The sequence below is a fragment of the Gallinula chloropus genome (assembly GCF_964237585.1).
Source record: "Gallinula chloropus genome assembly, chromosome: 1".
In the NCBI taxonomy this organism is placed as follows: Eukaryota; Metazoa; Chordata; class Aves; order Gruiformes; family Rallidae; genus Gallinula; species Gallinula chloropus.
In genome coordinates, this window is record NC_140085.1 from 190939305 (window position 1) to 190965432 (window position 26128).

Below are 26128 nucleotides of genomic sequence, written 5' to 3' on the forward strand. Positions count from 1 at the left end.
TGTACAGCCACAGATAGTGGTTCTCTGCTGTGTCAGGGCAGGGCCATGAGAAGGACCGACACGTTCCTGCTCCCTTCTGTGGGAAGGGCTTCACTCCCCACAGCTGGGACCGGACCCGCTCCTCTCTCTGAAGTTTCTTAGGGCTGGGCCAAAAGTTTTCAGGGGGAAAAGAGGCAGCGGCATAATTCCCTAAGGATTTGGTGGCCCAACGGGGCAGAACATCAGTGGCTGACAGCATCGCACCTAAAGGGCAAGAGAGAAAGAGAGCAGGAGCTCTTTGGGTTGTTTGGGATTTTTTTCCCCCCACTTTTCCCACTGGATTTTTCACTTAACTTTTTGTTACTTTATCCTAACAGCTCCACTATGATCTTGTGAACTCCCTAAAGCCCTTCTCAGGGTACCCTATTCTCACTGCCTCTGGAATCACACGGGAGTTTTTCCATAGCTGAATCTGAAACCTCATCCAGTCTGGGAAAAATTATGGACCTCTTTTCCAGCGGTAGTAACTTCAAAGTTGCAGACCTGCGTAAAGGAAAGGTTAAAACGAGTCATTCATTTCAGGGAATCGACCTGAAATCTTTCCACCTTTCTCATCTGGAGTAGATGCTTCCATGATAAAAAAAAATATTAAGTCTTTGGCAACAAAGGCAGTTGGAAAGTTGCAGCATTTTCCCTTCTGGGATGGTCCCAACGCAGACTCAGTACCTGTGCTAGAAGGCATAGGTGTGAGCCTTAGTTATTTTCAAACAAGAGTTGCTTCTTTCCTGGGGAAAGTTTCTACTTTTGTTTCTCAAAATACTAAGGCACTTGATGGATCGACATCATTGGCAACCACAGGAAATACTTTGGAAGAAGTTATCATCCCAAATGAGTTTTTGTCTTCTCAGAGAGCGTTTTATTGGGGAGGGGGGGAAACAGTGACACTTACGGGTTTGGTTGGGTTTTGTAAGGGTCTTATTTTTACTGGTGTGACTGGTTGTTTTTTTTCCTCCTACCGTCTTTCTTCAAGTCTGTGTCTTTACAAAGATAAACGATGTCTAGTCGGGGAAATATTTTCTCTTCTCTGAATAGTGCTGGAGTGCCGCTGGCGTCTCAGCTCCTGGGCAGAGAGAGGAGGGTTTTCATTTGCATACATATCTCTCGACAGTCCTCTCGCACTTTTTACAGGTCACGTAGCAGCACCAATGGTACTTGCAGTGGCATCGCTCCACCACTTTGTCCATGTAGGGATTGTAGCCTCTGCCGCAGCACATCAAGTCGCAGCTGTCGCTCCCATTGGAGGTCTTGTTGCATTGCCTGGAAGAAAGGAAATGCGGTGAGGCAGTGCAAAGCCCTGCGGGGATTTCTAAACCAGTGTCCTGCAGTGATGCTGGGGCCTGACTGCTCTGTGAGGCGCTGGGGGAAGCCAGCACAGTGGCGTCTCTGCTTGCAGCAAGGACACTGCAGGGGTGAGCACCCAGCCCTCTACACCTGCAAGGAAGGCAGGGAGAGTTCCCAGGCTGTGCTCACATGACCCGCTCTGATACCCGGTATTGCACTTGCATCACCAGCTCTGACACCCAAAATAATGTTAAACTCCTGTTCTGACTCTCAGTTCAGGCTCAGCAGCCTCTCAGCCCAGGCAGGCAGGACCTAGCTCCTGTGCAGGCAGAGCTGTTGTGATACCTCCACCAAACCAAAAGCTCATAGTCCCTAGCGATCTGTACTCACAGGCAGGCTCCAAAGCTGTCTGAAAGGAGCTGGAAGAAGATGATACCCTGAAGAACAAACACCAATGTTTGTCCAGCACTACCTACCCTGAAAAAGATGGAGGAGGTACCCTGCAGCCACCGAGTATTTGCACAGGCTCTGTGCCAGTGATTCCAGGCTGGGAAAGCTCCTCAGCAGACTGTTACAGCCACAATACCACCCTGACACTATCAGGGAAATCACAACTGAAACTAGCAGGGACGGACTCTGAACTTTCTCCTCCGCATGTCTCCCAGTACAGTACAAACAGCCAGGGAGGTGGCTGTCTACCACCCAGAGTCCTGACCCAGAAGCAGGCAGCACGGCAGGAGCACAGTGTAGGATGACAAGTTGCCAAATATCACACGGACTTCCACTGCTTGTTTTGCTTCTGCTTTTAATTAAAGACAGACTCGTTGGCATAAGTTGGCCATTGTGTGGGGTTTCCTCACTTTATCCGCTTGCAAGCAGCTGGCTTGAGGTTTTCAGAAGTAGCACATGAATTGAGGGATCTCTTTCATTGATGCACTGATCGTGGATCCCCAGCCATTTTCAAAAAACAGCTATCTCATTCTCTTAAAATATTCCCAGTCACTGGAAGTGACAATGCAACAGACATTGACCTTTGGATAAGATTAACCATAGATCTGCCATTTCTTCATCAGCTGTAAAGATAGCCTAGGGTGGAAGTGTTCATGTTTGTTCTGATGCTTAGCCGGACACTGGGGTGATGGATCTCATTATGCATGGGGCTGTGAACTTGAAGTTGAATCTTACAGGCACTTCAGAGAGTGGGGGGAACTGCCGACATCCCTCCTATATCTTATTCTGTGTGGCTATTCTGAACAGAAACAGACTAAGGCTGGTTTGGGACAGGAGAAGGAGAGAGGAGCATGAGCTGGACTCTTAAGCTGACTCCATTAATAGAGGAAAACAAATCCATGAGATTTATAGGAATTCCTCATGAGGTAATGCCTTAGGAGAAGTTACGGGATTAATGAGGTGTTGAGATTTTGTTCTTTTTCTTCCCTTATTTTTTTCTGGCTCAAGCAGGCCTCTTGTTTGTTATTTCTGACTTGCATTCCTCTCCAGGTTCAGTGTTTAAAGGCTGCTCTCCCCGCCCCCCCCCCACCCAACCCCTGCTCTCCTTCATTCAGGAGTGTGTGTAAATATTTACAAACCTTTGAAAGCCTCTACCGAAGCCGAAGTCTGCAACCACACTGAGCATGTTTGCCTAACGTTGAACCAAAGGCGTTGTTATTGCCCCTGTGAGCTGGGGCCCCTCCATCAGGAAACCTCCGAATGACTCCTCATAAATGTATTAGTAAATGCATTAAATATTCAAAGCAAAGGTTCAAATATAGGCATGTTGACATTAGAAAAGGGGAGGGTATTTGACAACCTTGCTCCACTTTACCAGTGGATGAGAAGGTTGTTGCCCGGAGGTTCACCTGGGGAGGATGGGGAGGCTGCAGAAGTACAGTGATGGATGTGCAGAGCATTCGTGCCACCTCATGCTGCAAATTCACTCCCCAAATGTACAAGGCACCCAAGAGTTAAGATTTACCCCTTTCAAACAGAGAGCAAAAATCTTCTACATGTGGTATTGAGACCTGGGAATCTCCCTTTCTTTGCACCCATTCACGTGGTTTGCAGGAAAAAAAGTGGATCTTCTAGTAGATACACCTTTCCACAGCTGTCCCCATCCCACCCAGGCTGAAATAAAGAAAGGAAAAAACCAGAAATCTTATTAAAAATTCCCCAAGTTTCCCCTAGCTTTGGATGAAGGAACAGGGACATTCTGGATGGATGGGTTGAATAGCCAAAACAGAGCTTTTGACCCAATTCTGAATCTAAATGTGCTTCTAGAAAACTTTTCTGACAGTGCCACTGTTCTGTTTTAAAGCATGGGCCTGGATGAACTACATTTCTTTTTCTTTGAACAAGCTGAAACAGAGGTACTTTCTCAGTTGTAACTGTACATAAAAAAAAAAGCAAGTGGGGGAAACACAAAGGAGCCCAAAACCAGAGTTTACCCACAGAAGCTGCCCCAAGCATCGACTTTCAGAGCCCACGTCTGCGGTCTCACCAGGCTCCCTGCTGATGGGTTAAGTTCAATCTCATTTGTTTTGGGCCTGGTCCAGCATGATTCCAGCAACTCAGAGCAATGCCCTCCTCCTGAGCCTCAGAGAGAAAATACAAAGGCAGGCGATTGCATCTTAACACAACACCGTAACCTCTAGAAGTACTTGGAAGACCGGTGAAAAACGATGCTTCGGCCATAATCCCAGCCAAGGTCTTGGCTCAGGAACAGGGTTTTACATTGTCACAGTGCTTTTTTCTTCTTTATGCAAGAAGGGAGGAGGTCAGCCTTGCTGACTGGACAAATCCCACTCAATACGCCTGTCCAAAATCTCTCCTTTCCAGCCCTTGTTTGCAGAAACATTGCAGTACACCGTGCAGCCCCATCGTGGGCTCCTCAGCAGAGATGAGGAAGGACATCCCAGCACTTCTAAGAGTCTTGCCCCAGATGGAGAGGCTAAGCCATCTCACAGTTACCTCCTGGGGGATTTTCATTTTAAAAGCTATGGGGAGATGTCACACAATTTTATTGTGGATCCCAGTCCCATCTGCAGATATAAGGATAGATTTTCTTGGTTGCCCAGCTAATCTGTGAGCCAAAGTGAGGCCAACTCTGTACTATGTAACCCACAATAATGGCATATGAAGACAGGGGCAGGCCAGATGTTCACTGGGACCTCACTCTATCAGTCCTATTAATAATTGGAAGCTGCTTATAAGAAAAGTCACTCTTGGTCACAGCAACTGCCTGCCTGACTCAGTACCTCCCCCAGTGACAGTGGAAGATGCTGTTCAGGGAGGAAAATGCCAATCTGGTCACTTCCAGTCATCCTATCCTTCATACCCCGCCAGCACCTGGGCTATTGCATTAGGGATGATAGAATGTACATTCCTGCCTCAAAATCTCAGTATCCCGTGGTGGGCATCTTGGCCATGGGTTTGTCTCAGCCTTTTCTGACCTCAGAAAAACCATCTGTCTCCATGAACTTGAGCAGCCACGTGTCCCTGAAGACAGTACTGTTGAGTAAAAATTAATTTATTTTTTCCTCTTTTAAATCAAATTCCTACTCATTTCTTTAGTGCCTCTTGGTCCAGTAATGTCAAGTCATATAGCAGTTTATAAAAGAAAGAGAAAAAAATAATTCAAACCCCAAAGAGGTGTGTAACACAATGGACATTGGCTAAAAATACATCAAAGTGCACAAATTCATGTAAGATTTTGAGGGCAGGATCTTAAGTACCTTTAAATTGCTTTCTCATCCATGAGGAACAACTAGAGACTGACACTGAACGCCTGCACGAAAAAGAGTTATCAATAGTACATGTCAGCAAGGAGATGTCAAGGGAGATCCTGGAACCAGCCTGTATTTTCATTAATGAGTAGAGAGCAAGCTTCAAAACCTGTGGATAATGCTGGAGCAAAAGGACCTGAGAGCATTTTGCGAGTGGATTAAAATGTATAGTAAGCATCCAGATAAATGTTGGAATGTTCCCAGGGGAGTTGGAGGAGCAGTTCAGAAAGTAGAAAAGGTTGAAGTAACTGATTTAGAGAAGTCTGTTAAGAGAGCTCTTTTCCCATCTAAAGATCATTGCAAAAAAGTGAGAGAGAATAAATGTTGTTTATATGCTGAGGACAAGAAATTACTAGTTTGATTTCAGATCATGAATAGTTTGAATTCAGATTAAGAAAAAAACAAACTCTGAAGACAGTAGAGCCCTGGAACAGGTTGTTTAGGGCAATTATCTTTAAGATCAGAATAAAAAAAATCTTCAGGAAGAGCCCAGGTAGTCTCAGTTCATCCTTGATCCTAAAAAGATCAAACTCCATGGAAACTCGTTATCAACCCTGATGATCCCCAGCTCCAATACTGTTTTGATGCAGAGGGATTAAATATGTTCAGGACTGCTGGTTGCATTTTTGAATCCCCCTAATTCACTATCTGCTCCAGTTTTATTGTGTGAAATTGCTCTTTCCACCAAGAAATTTATTATTTACAAACCTGTTCCAGAAACTTCATGGTCAAATCCAGGTGTCCCAAAGTGGGAGTGATTCAAACTGCCTTGGGGATGAACTGAGGGAAAGCCCAAGAGATCATGGCTGGACCAAAGAATATAGATGAAGTCCTTAAGGACATGATCTAGAGGTGGACTAGGCAGGGTTAGGTTGTGGTTGGATTTGATGATTTAAAGGGTGTCTTCCAACCCAGGCGATCCTGTGATTCTGTGATACTGAAATGTGCAGCAGCCACAAGCACATTGCCCTGGGAAAGTTCCTCCACTGAAGGTGGAGGAACAGAAAGCTCTAATTTTCCTGATTTTCCTTCAGTCTAAACTTCTGCGACACTCAAAGAATAATTATTTGCTATTTGTTATTCAACCATTTGTTGGATCCCATGAAAAAAGGGTGGCACACCCGATAACAGCTCCAAAAAGTACAAAATCATATGCATTATAACCTACTCAAAGCCAAAGTTCATCTTGTGTCTGCTGTGGCCCTCACTGAGGGGCAGAAACAAAAACCAAACACCAAATGCCGTCGTCTATCCATAACTACCACCCTTCCTGACCTAAATATGAGTGGCTTCTGCCATGAAATATCATCGCCCACATAACTTTACGCATATCTCTATCCAAGAGAACACACCAGCCCAAGACACCTTGGGAGATGCTTAAGACAAATGACTACACGAGCAAGGGGTGACCACCAAGGAATTGTTTGTTGCTAGTGTAAGTCAGCTAAGGAGTGGTGTCTGAGCATCCCATCCTGCAGCTCAATTCCTGCATCAACCCATCCTGCAGCTCAATTTCTGTATCTACCCACCCTGTGGCTCAATTTCTGCATCTCGATTTCTCCATCTTCAGCAGGGAGGGAGCAGTGTTCCTTGGCTCCAAGACTGCTCTGGGAACGATCAGTAATAAACAGCTCAGTTATCTCTGCAAGGCTTCAGGGGCTGGAGGCTTTTGCATGCACGGCAGAATTTCCCTTTCCCTTGGATTCCTTAAGGGATCCTAAACAGCCTTTGAAATATGATACATTACACCCTACTGATAAAGAAGGTTAATACTTTTGCTTCTTTTCTCACAAAAGAGCTCTCAATTTTATAATCTGCTATTATTTATCATTTTCTCAAAGCTGATAGTGAATTTTTCAGGCAGGGGAAACTGAGCTACCTTTCTAAAAGATGAGTTATAGGCTGCTTTTGTCCAAGAAAGCTCCGAAATGGAAACATACACATTTTTTCCCCTGTGGTTATCCCCTTTTTGTATTGAAAGGGGGGGTACAATCCCTTGCTGCTCCACAGTTCAGCTTCTTTTGATTCTTTGGCTATGAAATTGTGACAGTGGCACATCAGCACTTGGAGTTTGGCTGGAGTGGATGAGGGCTGCAGTTGCAGCAAGCCTGTTTGCAGGAGCTTTGGACACTGGTTGCAAAATTCAGCTCCTTAATCAGATTTAGAGCACTTCAATCAGGCTTCAAATCTCAGGTTTGGGTTCAGCTCCCTGACTTTGAAACCTGGATACACCCCAAGTGCTTGGAGGCATGCAGATTTCCAAACCACTTCTAATTTCAACAAACTAAGAAGGGCCAAAGAGACTTAGAAAACATTTCAGGCTTGGTCGGAAGAAGGCTTTGAAAGCCTTTCAGCAAAGCACTCTGAAAGGCTTTTGAGTAACTGGGTGCACCACCTGAGTGGATTTTCACGTGGTTCCACTACAAGGTAATTCAATTCCCTTTCCTGCTTGAAAAAATACACAATAAGTCGGCATAAAGCGGGGGATAATTAGAGAGATAGAAGCTGCTGATTAGATTATCCCTTCCACCCACCTGCCAGTGCAGGATTGTTCCCTACAGCATACACTGAAACCCAATACATCCAAGGTGTTGTAACTGAGCCATCAACCTCTGTCCTGATTCCATCGTCCTGTGAGCAAGCAAGACCTGGGGAAGAGTGGTGGTGTGGGGGGGGTGAGGACTTTTTCTCCATATGATGCCAAACTACTCATTTTCATAATGAAAATGCAGTAATGTGACTTTTAAAATCTGGTAACAGGGAAAGGGGTTGATATTGGGATCTCCTCCCCTCTGCATTCCTTTGGAGGCAGAAAACAGGGCTGGAAAGATGCTGGAGATGCCCAGATCGAAGTGTTGTGGAGCATGGTGACAGGGGTCTGCACTGAAACACCCCATGGGCTGACCCCTGCATCCATGCTTGTGGCAAGAAAAAGGTCAAAGAGGTAAAAGGTAGGTGGCAGAAGAAGACAGAAAACAAAGGGTTCACCACCAAAAAAAAAAAAAAAATCCCTTTTTGATTACATTTGCCATGAAAGACCTTAAAAATTAGCCTAGTAGGAAACATTGGGATCTCACATCAGAAACTTCTGATGTGCACAAGGATAAAATGCTAAGATGCCTTGAGGACTTCACTTATAAAATAAAAGCCTGTTTGGGCTATTTCCATGCAAGTGCTTTTACATCTTTGCAGAGTAAGCATGAACCACATTCTTCTCTTTCCTCTCTAACAGCATCCCCTTTTGTGCTGCTTCTCCCTCATCCCTGTCATTAGGCACTATCTCAGTGGCCCTGCAGCCGGCTGGAACAGAGCCACTGGGTTTAAAAACGTGTTTAGATGTCCTCTGTGTGAGAGAAAAAATGAGAAGGGAAAAGGCATCCACAGAAGGAGGAGGTTAGGGAAGCTCCCCTTCTTTTCCCTGTAGCCTCTCCCCAGAATGAACGGACCGATCTGCAAAGACATTGTGCACATCTTACAGGTATTTCCTCTGCTAATTTAATGGAGAAAAGGGGTTTGTGTTGCACGTGCCAATTTTCAGACACCAGGCCTATTCTCAAGAGCTGGCAGATGGATTGTGATGAAAATGAGTGTAACTACATGTGACCTTAAAATTTGGCCTGAGAGATGCCTGCAGCTCAACACGGTACTATCTTGCCTTCCTCCCCTTCCACAGCCATCACCAACTTGCACATCCAAAAATAAAGAGTATTTCTTGACAGGTTCCTTTTGAAAGTCATCCCCTCCTGCCTTAATATCTCAGTTCCCTAAATCCTCACTCAATCTCACTTCCCGTGGACCCTCGCCTGGCAGGCTCACAATCACTGCTGTCGCCCAACTCAGGATAAACGGATGCCTGCAATACACATTTTCCTATCCTCAGAAGAAGAAGAAGAAAAAAAATCATTCAAGACCTTGACATATTTTTCATCCTTAGCTGGGATAAAAAGGCAAAATCTGCTGTAAAATGAAATTAGATGAAGAAGTAGTCATGCCTCCCTTCCCCTTAAAAGGATTTCAGCACATGGAAAATGTTTGACTTGGCAAATCTGTAATGAATTCAGTCTGGTTTTGACACAACCTGTTGATTTCACACAATTCCTATAAAACTAATTTCCAAATAACCTCCACTTTTTCTTTTTTTTTTTGGTTGCGAAACAGAATGACACAACAAAGAGGTCTTTTTCAAGACACAAATTTGTCAAAATCCATACAAATCCACAAAAACATCACTTCCACTTAAATGACATTTTCCCTCAGAAACCAGTTTCAATGCATGCATTTTCCCTGCACTTCTCAGTGACCCATAGAGATCTTCACTTCCTAATTACTGCTCCACCATTGGACTGGCAATTAACATCAGCCTGGTGTTCCCACCACAAAGCTGCCAGATAAACACTTGTAGAGCAATCAAACCATTGGTTTTGGTCCTAACAGAGGATACAAAACTGTAACTGCCACAAAACATTGAAGGACAAAAAGGACACACTTGTCTTGCTCATCTGTCATCATCTCTTGACCAGTTGCACCAGTTAAATGCTGATATACTGTCTACAGAGTCATGGTGACAGATTAAATGGCCACTGCCAAGGGATATCTTCCAAAGTCCCCTCACGAAACACTTCATATGAATTAAAGGCATCCAAAGAAGATGTGTCTTTTCTTCATTTGGGTCATTTATTTAATTTCTGTCACAGTAAAACCTTCACTGCACTGAACTTCTCAATACACAATGAAAAGACTGCTAGGTCCAACAAGAGATAAAAGGAAGACACCCCACAAAAGGGTAGGTGCATGCTTCTTGAAACTTGCCTCCACTACAAAGTAACATAAAAAGCAAAAACAAATTGTGAGAACTATCTGAAGAAAGCCAACCCAGCAGAAAGCAACTAATGAGACAGCTTGAAATCCAGCCATTGCAACCACCTAAAAATAATCTGCAGAATTCTGGCAATACACAATTATTTGGCTGTTGAAGGCTCTGCTGCCCGCCTAGAGATGTTCAGACTGCTGAAACATGTAATTGGTTTGTCTTGGAGGCAATTAAACAGATCCTGGGTAGAGACAGGAATGTCTGCTGTCTGTGAAAGTGACAGCACTGTGCCCAATGAAGGTCTGGGTACAGTGGCCTTAAATCACAAATATTAGTGGGATGAAGAAATTCTTCTGTGGAGACATGAGCAATACAAACACCTGAATTTTTAAAATGCAGTGGAAGAAAGATCCTAAAAATTCAGATTTGTAGTTTACAGGGATTTTTTACAGCTGCCTGGGAGCACTGGTCCTAATTGGGATAACACTTGACTACTTAGAGGAGCCTTAGAGTAATAACTCATGACATCAGCAATGAATGCAAGAAATGACTTGGAAAGACTCGATGCAGTAAAAACCATCTGCTTGACCATTATAAGTTCCTCTGGAGGTGAGCTGCTTAGGAGATTTCAAAAGGTATCTTGAGCCTGCCTTTATAATGCAAAAGGTGTCTGCAGACTTGTCTTGGCCATAGCCACCACTAACAGGCTTGGGCATCTGCAGATCATACCATACCATATGTCAGAGATGTCCTTTACCTGCATGCATGTGCCACCTCCACAGTTATTTGCCTCTTATTCATACATGCTTCCCTCTCCCCCTTCCCTCTCTGGGGCTCAAAGTTCAGTCAACACCCGCTGCAAAAACCCTCACCTGTCCTGGGTCCCATGCGACCCCACTTTCTCATTCTTCATGCAGAAATCAGGTGAGCTCTGCAGATAAATCAGCTCTGTCTCTTTAACTGGCCTGATATCAATATCCTTTGGCACAAGGTATTTGCGTGTGCCCATGGGCCGGTGAACGACCTTGGTGGCTGATAAATACTTGTTTTTGAGGTCCAATGCAATGTCTCGCAGTTCTTGAAGGCCTTTCCAACAGGTCTTGATAGAGCATGACCCAGAAACTCCATGGCACTTACATTTCATTTCAAGAGAGGCTTTCAAGACCTGCAAAAAGGAATGCAGGAGTTGTTAGAAAATGCCCTTACCTCCAAACATCCCACAAGCTTGCTAAAGAAGGCACTTTCTTAGCAGGGACTGCTATAGTAAAGGTCTGCCACTCTGGTGCCTGCACAGTAACTCTAGAGTAGCTACTGTGCGAAGGGAATAAGATCCCACAGCTCCTTGGTGATCCCTATCAGCCCAAGACTACTTTCGCCAAGGCACCTTTACAGCCGGCAGACAGAAGAGCATTTTGAAATCTGATCAGATATCTACATAGGGCTGCATTTCCAGCCCTCTAAATCCCTACAGGAATGAAAATCAAAGCAATCCATACACAGAAAATTAACATCCACTTCTGCCTCCAGCAGCTTTGGGCAACAGAGACGTCAAGGTTCTGATGAATTCGGGGCACCCTCGCTCTGCCTTTCTGCTGGTCGTGAGGCCAAAGGAGACTTTTACTTTGGTTCTGCGCTAGTCTCATTTCTGTAGGACATGGTAGAACACTGCCAGGAAGGGCTGAATGCACCAGCCATGGCAACGCAATGTCCCAAACAAAAATCTGCCCATTGCAATTAAAAGAAAAACTCAAGGCATTATGAAAAAAACCCCAAACAAAGAACAGCCAACGACACAGATAAAGCGGGAATGGTAGAGAAAAACACCCAGGGGAGGAAAGTTCAGCATGGTTGTGCTCTGCGAAGGGGAGTTCAGCCCGTAGCTACACAGTCAGCTGCCAATGAGCTCAACACGCTCCAAGTTTTACCCACTCCAGAGCTTCTGCGCCACGAAGACTAAGTTTTGGGGGTTAGGACCAACCTAGGTAACTGCTGCTGCCCCAGAGGTGGGTGCAGGGGTCAGCCCTACAACCATCCCATACCCTTTTCTCCAGCTGTGATGGGGATTTGCACCTCGGTGAACACCAAGCATCATGCATGGTAAGCATTATCCCTCCATGGGATGCAAGCTGTTAAAAGCAGCTTCTGCCAGGTATGGGAACAATCACTAGCAAAGGCGTTTGAAGAGGAAAAATCATCCCTCCTGGCTGCAGGGATGTCTGGGAGGCAGCTGCTGCCGGGCGCATCTGGCAGATGATAATCCTCCATGCTTACACAGCACTTCGCCTGTGCAACGCCCTTGGCAGAGCACAATGGGACCCATCCCCACCACACCTCCTGGGGTAAGCAAGCCAGAGCCATGCTTGGCTGTGGAGAGGGTGGCAATGAGACATCCCACCCACAGTTATATATAGGGATGATAATAGCATTCAGGGCCTCCTGTGTCCCAGCCTGAGTTATTATAGGCACAGTTTTCAGCAGGCCAAAGGAGTTCAGAGCATTCTGGGAGAAACCTGCTCCTTTTGCTAGCTGATAGAGACACTGAACCTCACAAAACAACCGCCTACTACAGATGATTGTACAATTACAATAACTCTCGTGGATTTGTTACCTGTCTCCCTACTTCACTGTTGTGCAGATGCATCAGTTTATTGGCTTGTGATCCTGATTTTTTCATCTTCATGGGAGCATCTGAAAATTTGGACCCCATGATAAGACCATAGTTGAGGTTGTCTGCACATCCTCCCCATCGATACCCAGGTCCAGGTGTCTCACCTGGGATGGGACCACAGGAACAGCCAGGGAGGTCCCCGGTGGTGCAGGCTCTGGCAATGGTGTGGCTGATGGCAGCAGCAGAAAGGGCATACACAAATGCTGACTCCCTTGTACCTGGAAGAGACAAGAGCTCCACCTCAGCCTCCTGGGACAGCTAAATGCTCCCCAAAAAGAGACCCACACCATCAGTGTCCCACAGAGCAGGAAATACACCAACTTGCTGCAGCTGAGACCTCCCCTGGCATCACCAGCTTGGAGCATATCTCCTAAGTGAAGTCTTTAGCATGAGACAACATTCCAGCAGGGTAAGGACTTATTCAGCCTGTCCATTGCGGTGTGATCTGCTCTTGGAGCATGTGAAGAAGCCCCTATGGACCCTCCTGCCTCCTTTCTCCCCTGTGTTGGAGGATGCATGCTGGCAGATTGTGAATCTGGCATGCACAGAGCTGAGGAAGGGGACATGAGGCTGTTGGAGCTGCAGCACGAGTGTGCAAGGATGTTCTAACCCATGACAGCTGACTGCACAGCTTCACTCGTAGCATGTGCTGCCTGACATGTCTGTGTGCCCTGAACACCAGCTCCACAGTCACCAAGTGCACCCTGACTCCTAATGCAATGAGCAGACAAGATCTGTGCCATGTTTTGTAGGAGCTGTTGGAGAGGTCTTGGACTCGAGAGCTACTAGTTATGGTAGGTAACAATGACCACAGTTTGAGGGAACAGGACAACTAAGCTACGCAGTCCCTCTGTATCACACAGAGACAAGGAGAAATAGCCAGCCTCTTTTCAATGGTCTGTGGGACAAGGGGCAATGGCTTCAAGTGGAGCACAGGAAGTTCCACACCAATATGTGGAAGAACTTTTTCCCAGTGAGGGTGACAGAGCCCTGGGACAGGCTGCCCAGGGGGGTGTGGAGTCTCCTTCTCTGGAGACATTCAGGACCCATCTGGACACCAACCTGTGTGACCTGTCTTAAGTAACCTGCTTTGGCAGGGAGAGGTTGGACCTGATGATCTCTGGAGGTCCCTTCCAACTGCAACAACCCTTCACAGCCCCAGCACACACACACACACACACACGCACACACACACACACACACACACGCACACACACACACACACACACACACACACACACACAGTGTTGGCTGACTCTACTCACTCATGTCCCCGGCCGAGCCAGCAGTGCTGTTTACCTCTCTCCAAGTCCAGCAGGTAGTTAGGAGCCAGCTCGATGGAAGAGCAGTTCCATCGCATGTCTGAGAAAGTTTTACGGCAGGTCTTTATCACTTCCCGCGCTGCCTGGATGATGGTCTGCATGAGCTCCAGGTTGCTGCGGCACAGCTGTACCTGGGAAACCACCAAGCCCTCGAGCTGCTTGCAGTGCTGGGTTTGATTCAGGGCCAAAGCCGAAGGAGTCTTGGACAGAGCTCTGAGGAGACAAGCACATGCAAAAAAGCATTAAAACCCGCAAAAGAAGTTAATCTTCAGGTCAATATTAATTTTTTCATGACCCCCAGTGCAGTGAATGCTGTGGCCTGTGCTCAACTTAATTTTAGCTACCTGTAAGTGCTTAGTTTGAGCTGGTGAGAGAGATGGGCATCTTTTAAGTGTGATTTATCTGATCTAAACTAGGTGTTTAAGTTAGGTGGGAAGAAACACCCTCTCGAATCGTGCATTTCTCTCCAACATTTAGGGGAGCCTGGACAAAGCTCCTGGGGCATATGCCAAGCTGATTGAATGTGTAAATCCTTATGGGAAGGGTTTTTTGCTGAAGAATGAAGAGGACAGACCTCCCAGCAGAATGAAAAATGATCCATCAATTGCACGATAACAGAAAGTTGGATCTTCCAAGACTGTGGTATTCAGGAAAAAAAAAAAAAAAAGAAAAAAAAAGTGATGTTGGTGTTATCAGTGCTTTGCATTCAGCATCTGTCTCACACACTCTGGAAGGATTATGTTAAATGTCATGTAATTAATTATAGAAAAAAAAAATCCCCTGCAAGGCCTAGGGAAAAGCCACCAAATTTGCAAAACAGATGCTTTCCCCTAGGGTTAATGCCAAGGACCTCCACCAGTTCCATCACTGTTGCACGTAGATAAGTCTGTCTTTCCAGTCTTCAAAAATGTCATGCAGAAGCACCACGTGAATGTGTGCAAAGAGATTACTATGGTCAAAACCGAGAAGGGATCCACCAGCACCAGCATATGTGTTACTTTGGAAGAAACCAACAGCATCCCAAAGATCCCATTGGTCTTTGTGGTGTGGAACTGCTAATTTTTCCAGGTAAAAAAGAAGAAAGAAAATGGTGCTGTGCATCCTACGGAGCTGTGCTCTTCTTCCCCAAGCACCCACAGAAGCCTGGTGTGTAACTCTCTTTGTATCTTTATGACCTGCTTAGGGCAGTCATAAATGTTATTCATTCCCATAAAACAAGTTTCTAGCTGGCTGCATCAGTAACTGGCATCTGATCCTGGCAGCACAACTGCCTTAACACATATTTCCTTCTCTCCTTGTTAAATGTGTTGCCTTTCAGTTTCATCCTAAGCCATCTTGGTTAGCTTGGCATATTAGCAGACACATTTCTGGGTGCATTTCACTTTATAACTGTAACATCCAGGTCCTTTAGAAGTTAAATGAGATGGAAATGGAGCTAAAATTGAGCCCTAACCAATATTGGGGGGAGGAAGGGGGTATTAGCTCTGATCTCCGGTTTTCAGGAAAACACATCTATGTTCCACCAGCTCCCTCAAGGTTGGCTGGTTCAACCAGCTGCTCTGTGTGTGTGTTGGAGCTGTCTCCGGGCTGTGTGTAACTGCTAACCCCAACCACTCTTCCAGCAGGGAAAAGCTACAGCTACAGTCCTTGCTAGGGCTGTGTAGGTCTGCACTGACAAACTCCCAGGTGGCCGGAGTTTGGCATTTCTGGCACTAGATAATCAGTGGCAAAGTTGGAAGGGAAACCACCACTCTGCTGGATATGTAAATATATACATATACATATATTTAAAGAGGTCCATTAAATATATAGCAAACAGAAGTCTGGGGCAATGAATTTCAAGGGCAAGGAAGAAGTAGAGTATTTAATTGTTTGAAATTGTGCCCTGCTGTTCATCTGTCCCTTGCACACTGTTGCCCATGCAACACTCCCTGTCTGGAGAGGGGCATCTCCAGAGGGCAACTCACCCTGCCTTAAATGTGAACCAGAGCTGGACCTGAGCTGGTGGATACAAAGCCTGTTGGTGATGTTCTGGGTGCTCACATATCTCAGATATATCATATCCTTGAAGGTAGAGGTACGAGTCTTGGGACAGTGTGAATGTCAGTTGTCTGCAAACCTCTACAGTGCGGACATCATGGTTCCCCTTCAAGGTTCTCCTTCAGCCCATGGAAAGAAAAAGCCACATCGAGGGAGTAATTAGACTGATGTGCTTTCAAGATCTACAGTGGAATGAGTCATGGCCTAGAAATCCTAATTTTCTGCTCTGGCTGTAGAGGGTACCCAGGTACTGAACTCAGACACAGACATCTGGACTGTATAAGCACTAAGCTGGGTGAGATGAGTCCAACCCCTAGCACTTGGCACCAGAAACCTGTGAAAACTTATCCCAGAAAGCCTATCAGCAACTCTCAGGAATGGGCTGAAATGCAAATCAGGCAAGAAGCCAAAGCCGCTCGTCACTAATAGAGTAAAAATGATAAATACGCCAGCACGGTACGTCCTAGCAGCAAAATAACCAGGCAGGGCGAGGCAGATGAAACGAAAGAGCTTCACATCCTAAGCTTCAGGAAAATGAAGCCTGAGCTTCAGGTCTTTGAGAAATGCTGTACAACAGGGCACCAGCACAGTTTTCTAATCAGAGGTACCCAGTGACACATCAGAGACCTTGGGATGTTTCACCCAGCTCTCCAGAAGGATCCATACACCTCCTAGGTCCTGCAACACATTTTCTAGTCCTGTCCAGAGGTCTTCAGCATCTTTAAAGGACCTGTTGAGGCACCTGCATCTCACCATTACGTGCAAGTCAGGAACAGCAGGAATAACCACCTTACAAGTTGGGATGAGAGCTGAATTTGAACAGAAACTCATCCCCATTTTGAAAAAGGGGATGAGATACAACGAGATCACATCATCACAGATGGGCTGAAACAATCACCATTAGCAAAGCAGATTTATGGTGTAACAAGGAGGAAATTTGCTTTGTGGAAGAGGGGATAATATCAGCTGGGCAGTCAAGAGAGGAAGGACTGCAGCCCCATTGGGGACAACTCGGTGAACGGCAGCGATGGCTGTTTCTCATTGAATGAGCCGAACTCCAGGGAGCCCGCCAAGAATAAAAATGCAAGACGCAGGAAGGTGTTTTCTGAACATCTCCCAGACCTGAGCTACATGCCTTTGCTTGTGAGAACCTATAATTGGAAACATCTCCAAGCGTCGGGAGGAAAAAGTAAAGGGTAGTGGAGATGGAAAAGAAAACTCACAGTTACTGGAGTCGCTTGCCGAGACCGAAGAGTGCATTTATAAATCACAGATCAGGAATGTGAGAGGCCTGTTAGGTCATCTAGTCCATGCCTTGACAGTCCAGGTTTGCTCGGTCTCTGTCTTACATTGAGAAATGTCTTCTCCACCCTTCGTGACTTTAAAGCCTCCCCATGGAAAGGCACCAACCTTCCCTGCTCCTCAAATTCTGGCAGCACCAGGGAGGGATGCCCACCACCTTCAAAGGACATAGTTGGGGAAGAAAATCCATTTGTGGGGGCAGTGGAAAGGAAATGACCTTCCCCCAGAGAAGTCTTGTCCATGGTGGGATTTAGGCCTCTATCCCATCTCCACACAGTTTCCGTTTGAGCACCAGCACTAGGAGGGGAAACAGCCAGCCCGAATGAAGCAACTCTCAGGGAAGAACAACCTTTGGCTCTCAATCTGATTAAAAAAATACCTGATAAAGATCTTTCTTTATATTCACACCCTTCATCTATGTTGGGATTTTACCTGCTGCCATCCTGTAAATGCTGCTACTCTCCATTTCCTCCTACTAACACCACGCTCCTCTCCCTGGACTCTCCTGCCTCATCCTTCATTCTCCAGAAAGCTGAGGACAACTGAGGGATGGTTGTGTGTGGGTTTAGGTTTTTTTTTTTTTTATAAATATACATATTTGGCCCATCCCTTTAAATAAACAGGCCCCAAACCAAACATCTCCTGCTTTATATATAGCATAGCAAGGCTTTCAATTGAAGTTATGGATACTGACAGAAAACCATAAACGTAATTACAGAGGAAATATGATGCATGAATGGATCATGACTTTCGTTTACTCTTTTAATTATCCCAGGCAGTTAATAAATTCATTTGAAAACATGAATGCTCTACAGTGTTAGGTCCTTCGAGGGGTATGAGCCTATTCCTGTAGATCTGGGCTCCATGAGAAGACTATTCATAGGAGAAGCAGCTTGGGAGAAGTACTTTCAGATCTGAGCAGACATCAATGAAAGCCATACATGGTTTGGTGTATAAAGATCACTAGGCGCAGGACACTGATTCTGCTCAACCGAAAGGAGAAAAACTCCTTGAATTGAGTGATGAAGCATTGGTTCATTTTAAAGCAATGTTAAAGGATGGAAGGGTCTCCTCTCATTCTGAGGTGGACTTTTCTAGAGGGCATCTCTCTATCAGCCCTTGTGCAATGCGACCCAAGAAGGTCTCGCAGAAGGACTGTGGGTGAAACCATGAACTTCTGCTCCAAATTGTCTTCTGTGAAGGCAGTCTCATTTCTATCCCTATTCTTAAACCCCTTAATCTTCCAGGGATATGGCAAATTTGGGTAAAATGAAAAGATTTAAACATTACATGGCTATGGAGAGTGAAGTGTGCAGTAAAATTTAATAAAGAGAGGCAGCATTTGGACAGGTTTTTTGCATTTGAACTCATTGAAGGTTTTTCATCTGCAGGAGCCTCATTTTTCCAGCTTTTCAACTGGAAGAGGCCCACAGGACTGTTACAAGAATCTTGTCTAAGCTCCTGGTAGTCAGAGGCACCTAATGCCCCTGCCACCCTGCCCTGCATCAGTCCTGGCCTGGGAACCAAAAGCACTGGGAAAGTCACCGCGTCCCCTGGTAAATGCTTCCATAGGTTCTGCAAAACCTTTTCAAATGGAGAGGCGGGATTTATATAGTAAAAAAAAAAAAACCAAGAAAGAAAGGAAAAAAAAGAAATAAAGAGGAGGAAGAGTGAGAGGACTGGGGGAAAAAAAAATCAAGTCTTGAAGTAAAAGTTTAAAATAAGAGCTGCTTTCAGATACGGTGCCAAATCCAGCGCTGGCAGTAGTGGGCACAAGGCCATTGACTTCCAGCCCAAACCCGACTGAAGTTGATGCCAGCGGCGAGTTGGCTCACCGAGCACCGAGGAAGGCTGTGGAGCTTTGTCAAGTTTTCCCGAGCTGCCTATGGAGTGAAGAGCAAACTTCAAAGCCGCTGTCCCCCCTTTCCTCGCCCCCATCCCGCTCCCCTCCCACCGTCCCCGTCCTGCAGTCCTTTCACGGCAGCTCATCTAGCAGCCCCCTTGCCAGGCAGACGGTCTCCTTGTAGGCGCCCGTGCCCCCAATGTCCCAGCTCCCCTCAGATGAAGGAAAGAAGCAGCCACTGCCGGGAAGTACAAAATCTTTCCATTCCCCCCCACCCCTCCCCACTTTCTGCTTGCTGCAGAAAGGCTGAAGTGCTGCTCGAGGCTGATGAGCTGGGGGACATCCCGAGTTCACCAAAATGTGTGGCCAAGCCACCTTTTGCTCTTGAAGGGCTGTAATTTAACTATGAGAATTGTGCGCAGCATAGCTGACCTCATAGCTGGGACAGCACTTGGCTAGGGGTTACTCCAGAAGTCATGAGGCATGTCCAAGCCACCACAACAGGGACAGGCAGGGACTTCCCAACATGTCTGAGCCCCACGTAAAAGTTACAGGATTCCTAATCCACCGCTTGCTGTCATGGGCTGATCCTGCAAGCCACACAAAAAATAAACCCTCACTCACAGCATTTGGCTTCTTTGCAGCCCGTCTGGTGTTGAGGGTGACACTCAACACAGAGGCACAGTCCAATCCGCATCTTAGCACCTGGGCAGAGGAGATGCAAACCTCTGTTAGACAATCTCCTTTTTTGAGGCAGAAACACCTCAAAAGCCGCCCTGTGCTTGGATATCCCAACACCTGCAGACTTCTGCACGACGCACATCTGGCCGCAGCTCCCTCTAGTGCTCACCGGTTTTTTTAGCTCATCTCAAGTTGCTTCAGCAACCTGCTTGGCCAAACCCAATATCCCCTAGGGAAGCTAAAGGGGTGTAAAAGGAGATGGGTAAGACATTGGTCCTACAACACCCCCCCAGTAACACCGAAGGCTGCCTTACCTCGCTGGCTGCTGCAATGCAAAGCATCACAAAGAGATGCAAAACAAAACAAAACAATAACCCCTGTTCTAAGGATGGGAAGGTATTTGCAGAGAGCAGCATGCAAAAAATGAGAGTTGGGGGCTCATGCAAATTAAATGGAAAGGCTGCCTCTCCATGGCATCTTGACTCTGCAAAAATCTGTCTGTACCCTGTCTTTATAAACGAGCAGCTCCTCAGAAGAGCCGGAGGGATGAGATGTCATCCAGAGGGACCGGCACAGGCTGGAGAAGTGGGCCCAGGGGAACTTCAGGAGGTTCACAAAGCCACATACAGGGTCCTGCCCCTGGGTTGGGACAACCCCTGTTATCCATATAAGTCAGGAGATGATGTGCTGGAAAGCAGCCCTGAGGAAAAGGGCTTGGGGGGACTCGTGGATGAAAAGCTCAACATGAGCCACCAATGTGCATCTGCAGCCCAGAAGGACAACCCCATCCTGGGCTGCATCCCAAGGTGTGGGCAGCAGACCAAGAGAGGGGATTCTGCCACTCTGCTCTGGGGAGACCTCACCTGGAACACTGTGTCCAGCTCTGGAGCCCTCAGCACAAGAAGGACACGGACCTGTTGGAGCATGTCCAGAGGAGGGACACAAAAATGATCAAAGGGCTGGAGCAGCTCTCCTGTGAACACAGGTTGAGAGAGTTGGGGTTGTTCAGCCAAACTTGGAGAAGAGAAGGCTCCAAGGGGACCTTATAGCGGCCTTCCAGTACCTGAAAGGTGACTATAAGAAAGCTGGGGAGGAACTCTTCCCTGGCCATGGAGCAGTAGGACAAGGAGTAATGGTTTTAAACTCAAAAAGGGGAGATTTAGGTTGGATATGAGGAAAAAGTTCATCAATATGAGAGTGGTGGATCACTGACCCAGGTTGCTCAGAGAGGTGGTAGAGGTCCCATCCCTGGAGACGTTTAAGTTCAGGCTTTATGGGGCTCTGAGCGACCTCATCCAGTGAAGATGTCCCTGCTTCACTGCAGGGGGTTGAACTAGATGGCTTTAAAGGTCCCTTCAAACCCTACCCATTCTATAATTATATGAGTCTAAGAGGCCAAAATGAGAAATTTCTTCAGCAGCAAGAGCACATTTATGAGACGGTGACTGTGCACTGCGCGGGATGCTCAGCGCTGCACGCCTCCACAGCAGGGAAGGGCACAGTGCCGATTTACAACAGCTGGGGATCTGGATCACGGAACTCATAAAAATAAGCCAAATAAAACAAAACAAATAGCTCCCTTTTACCTTCTCCCCACTTTTAATAATTTACAGGGGATATTTCTGTTACAGGGAAGTCCTAAATGGCTGAAAAGTGTGTTTTTCTTCTCCCCCTCCCCTTACAATTACATCACTCGTTGAATCAAAATTGAGTTTCCTATCGCCTTTCATATCGGTTGCTCCCTCTTCCCCAGCCTGGCAAACCCCACCTCCTTATCTTCCCCCTCCCCTCCCAAATCCTCTTTGAAGCTCGCCTCTGGCACTGTGCCTACAACAACAGCACAGCGAGCAGACCGCTGAAAAAAGCTCAAGAGCGAAAACATCTCACAGCACTTTCCTCCCTCTCCATCCCATCCTTTTTTCCCCTTCTCTCCATCCATGAGCACAAGAAGGAAGGGGGCAGGGTTTGGTTGTACAGCACGCCCAGGGTGTGATTGCAGCTCCAAGGTATTACTTGGTGTTTGGTAGTGCTGATGTCTGATCACCAAGAGTTCACCCACGCGATTTCCAAGGGTTTCCCAAGCCCCAAGGGTGGCAGCACTGCTGAAGAAGGGGAAAGAGGGTGATGAGGAGTGGGGGGGTGGAAAAATTGTCCTGTGGTTCTGTAGAAAAACAAGGGTGGGGAAGGGAGGAGAAATTGAGAAAGAAAAAAAAAGGGGAATAAAACCCCCCAAAAAACAACCCATCAAAAAAACCCCTCCAAAACTTAATTTTGTGAAATCCCAGCTGGCAGCATCTCAGTTGTGCAAAGTACCCTTGGGACAGGGAGTGCAGGTCTCAGCCAGGTTTTAAACAGGTGTGAAGGGTAGCCCCGCGGCACATCTGGATGCAGTTCATGCTTCAAATGCCACTTTAATCCCAGCTTTCATCTTCCCCACTCGCCTTTTTGATATGAGGCGATATGTCAGCTGGGAAGGGGAGAAGCAGCAACGGCAGCGTCTTTCCTCCAGCCCCATCCCCAAAACCAACCCTTACAGCTTAACCACTTATGGGCCAAAAGGCTGCTTTTGCCAGCAAAGCTTTTAAGGACCTTTCCCTGCCTCCCAGCCTTTTTTTCACATCTGCAGCTTGTCACCGCACTATCAGGTTGCCTCCGAAGCTCATCTCGCCCCTGGCCTCCAGAGGAAGCCAGGCCCTTCGCTCTGGATTTAGCACTTTGCTTAAGTGGGACCGAGAGCCTAAGCAAGCCCCGTCCCCACTCAGTTATGGGTCGATCCTGCTGAATCAGGGCGCCACAAAACAGATGCATAGAAATAAAGGTTGCAAATGAGCCCAGGCTCTTGCAGCCCACGGGCACGTTGCTAAATGTCTTGCGGAGAGGAGATGCCCACTCTGTGCAAGGTGCTGGATAGATGAGTAGCCGAGAACCTGAACACCCAAGCAATCTGGTGGAAGGAAAGAGCTGGGCTGTGTAATTTAGCTGTGGTGACTGCTACAAGGTGTAGAGGCAAGACAGTGAAGGGCAGATCAGATTCTGACTCCCCTCTACTTCCAAGGTGGTCCTTTGAGAGACCAAATGAAAGATGCCCTGAAGTAGGTGACGATTCCTCCCTCCTGACCATGTGCACACACACCCCCTACAGAGGGGCTCACACTGCTTCTCTTCATGAATATAAATATACTATAAATAATATAAACTGATCTCAACCAGCTCCTTGCAGTTCATGGTATCTCCAGAGGACATCCCTTGACATTTACATTGGGTGTCTCTTTTTGGAGACAGTGGATGCCCACCTGGAAGGTCCTCCTTCCCATTCCTGCATGCAGGGCAGTGAAAACTCCAGCTCCAAGAAGACATCTAACTCAAAGGTGGCCAAATTTAAGACAGCCCTTATAAAAGGTAGCACAGGGAAAGCCTAAGGTGATAGTGACTGGGACAGGAGAATGGGAATTGGACATAGCACATGAGGAGGAATAAAACAGGTATCTCCTGTCTCAGCTCCCTCACACAACCCCAAGATCCTCACCTCCACACACTACTCCCTTCACAACAAGCTCTCCCCGGCATTGACTTTTATTGTGCCTCTTCTTTTACAGAAGATCCTCACTTGTGTCTAGCCCACATCCTCTTATTTATTCTGTGCCCAGCTTCAAATCAGAGCAGAATAGGCAGATCACTCATTGGGGGACATGAAACCAGATGGGTGCTGGAGCGGCTTGTTTGTTTACTTTGCAGAAAGCAACTAATTGATTGCTTGCTTAAGCAAAGAAATGAGATAGTGGTGTTTTCACTTTGTTTGCAGTGACATTACCTCCGAGGAAACTCGATCCAGACTTGACCACACTCCCTGGGATTTCTTCACCCTCCTCCCCATCCCCCATTTCCCCACTCACCCCCCCGCCTCATTTATAACACCCTTCATGAAATCCAAAGGTCAAAAGGTCCACACACACCCCCCCCCATGTTATCTGTCAAGCATCCCCTGTGGTTGGAGATTGGCGGCATTATCTCAGCTGCGGTCCCTACCGCTCTCAGCTCCTACTCAGCACAACCAGCGGTCCGGGTGGGAAGAGCTTCCCAGTGTGGCCGGAGCTAACGCTAGAAACTTTCATTAAGTGGTTCATGTGAGCGTTCAAGTGTGTGCCTTTCCTTCAGTATCAATGAGGAGAAGAAAAAGGCGAGCCTAAATCACGCATATTTTGGGAAGAAGATGGAGACATATTGTTAGCACAAGCCCCTAGCACACACACTTGAGATCGCTGAATGCCTGCAGAAACGCAGCCCTTTGCTGCTCTTTAAATGGCTTTACAGTGTGCTCCAAATAGTTGCAAGAACTGGGTAACAGGCTGGGCAGTGCCTGCAAAGACTTTTAGAAAGGCAGAGAGATAGCTGGGTACTTACATCCATTTTATCCCATTGCAAATCCCCGTCTGCAGAGCCAAAGACAGAAAGCCAGCTAAGAAAAATCGTGGGCTCGGCTTCATTTTTTTCCTCCACCGTCCCCAACTTGCTGAAAGGAAATCAGCCTCTCCAAATGAAGAAATTAAAAAAAAATAATAAAAAATTAAAGAAGAAAAAGGAGTTTTCCTAATTTTCTGCACGATGTATGTATTTCCTTACAGCTCTGGTGTTGCTCCTCCTCAGAGATGAACAACCTGAAAGGAGAGAAAAAAGAGCTCGAGCTACAGTTAACTCTGAAGTTTAGTGAGTCGACACAAGAGTGAGAGAGAGAGGGGGGAGATCTATTATCCAAATTGCAAAGGAGTGGTTTATGAATCACGAAAAGGTTTGGATTATCCCCTCTCAGTCCCCTCCCTCGCCAAGCCTTGATACAACCTTGCCGAGTCAACAGACAGACAAACCGTATGGCTTGAATTACACCCTGAGTTATGGTCTGATTGTGTGTTTCCATTTAACCCTGCACATGGCAAGGCTTCATTTGCTGCTTTGCTTTTCTTTTTTTCTCTCCCCCCCCCCCCCTCCCCCCCATCCTTCTCCAAAAGTGTAACTGCTTGGGGAAGAAGGAAAAAAAGAAAAAAAAAGATAAATCTTAAGGCAAGCCCAACTCTTCAGCTATTCATCTCTCCATCACTCCAGATTTCTACACATCCCCCCCCTTTTTTTTTTCTGCAGAGAAGACAAATTATAAAAACTGGGTTTCCCAACTCCACACAGGTGCCCGTGCCCTGCAGATGTTTCAGCCTGATCTGTTACAACAAATGTGTTTTGCTCTTTCCCTTCTGCTTTCCTTCTCACCTCATTAACTCTGCCTCTCACTTCTTCCAACTCCTCGGGCACCTGGAGCTCACGGAAAGGGCTGCAACTTCGTCAACATAAAATCACATTTCTGTCCCCGGGGACCAGCCAGGAGGAGACAAAAGCTCTCAAGGATTTCCCCCCCCCCTTCCCCTCTTTGATTTTTTTTGGTGTTTTTCCTCTCTTCGGCCCAAACAAATAAACAAACCAGGTGCGGGACTTAAATTCTTAGAGGGGTTCCTCTCTGTCTCCAGGGCACGGCTTGCTTATTTTAGCAGCAGTATTAATAGCAGTAAATGGGTTTTCCCTCCAGTTATTCACTTCAGACACCGCTCCGGGAGGCTCTTTGTGGTCTTTGCGGTGGTTTCCCCATCCCACAAGAAAACCCATAATAAAACAAACACAAAAAAAACCTGCCTGCCACATTGCAACCTCTGGATGTTCACAGCATGGCATGCTGGCATCCCCCCACACACATCCCACCCCACATCCCATCCACTCGAAGGGATCTGGAATGGGACCGGGAATTGCTGGAGCAGTTCGCATCTCTTCGGGGAACCTCTTACCCTGGGAAAAGCACATCTCACAGTTCGCATCTTTTCAGGGAACCTCTTACATCCCACCTGACCACCAGCTCAGGATTTGTCCCAGCCACTGCTTTCTGCCCCAGTACCCCCAGTTCGGGGAGCAATTTGGCCAGGGTGGAATGAATAGCGGGGGTGGTTTTTTTTCTACCATCTCCAGTGTATTTTTCCATTCAGGCTGCTTTTTGGCTATCTGAAGCCCAGCGCCTGGTGTAAAGGGTTACTGGAGAAGTGCTGTTATTACAAAGGATTTTAATAACCTCTAGGGGCAAGTTCCCGGCTCCCTTGAAGTCCGAGACAAAACTCCGACTGACTGCAAGGGAGGCAGGATTTCATCGCCACAGGTTGTTTTTCTTTAATGCCCACTCAGATTTGGGTTTGATGTGTCCCACAAGCATCCAGGCAGACTTCTTGTTTCAGGGTATTTCTGTATCTTTTCATCTTTGGATGCTCTTTGCTTCCCCCCGCCCCCCTCCCTACCCCACAACCCACCATGAGAACACTGGAAACCTTCAACCCT

The 26128-nt window shown here is 46.7% G+C and overlaps 1 protein-coding gene across 1 annotated transcript; it reads right to left on the reverse strand.

Moving 5' to 3' along the window:
* Positions 1-1121: 1121 nt before the first annotated feature.
* Positions 1122-24252, reverse strand: WNT11 (Wnt family member 11; the record flags this gene model as incomplete). Its single annotated transcript, XM_084277648.1, has 5 exons — positions 1122-1296; positions 10785-11077; positions 12521-12798; positions 13880-14115; positions 24170-24252. 5 exons carry the CDS (start codon positions 24250-24252, stop codon positions 1122-1124), a joined length of 1065 nt encoding a protein of 354 aa, XP_084133774.1.
* Between the last annotated feature and the right edge of the window lie 1876 nt (positions 24253-26128).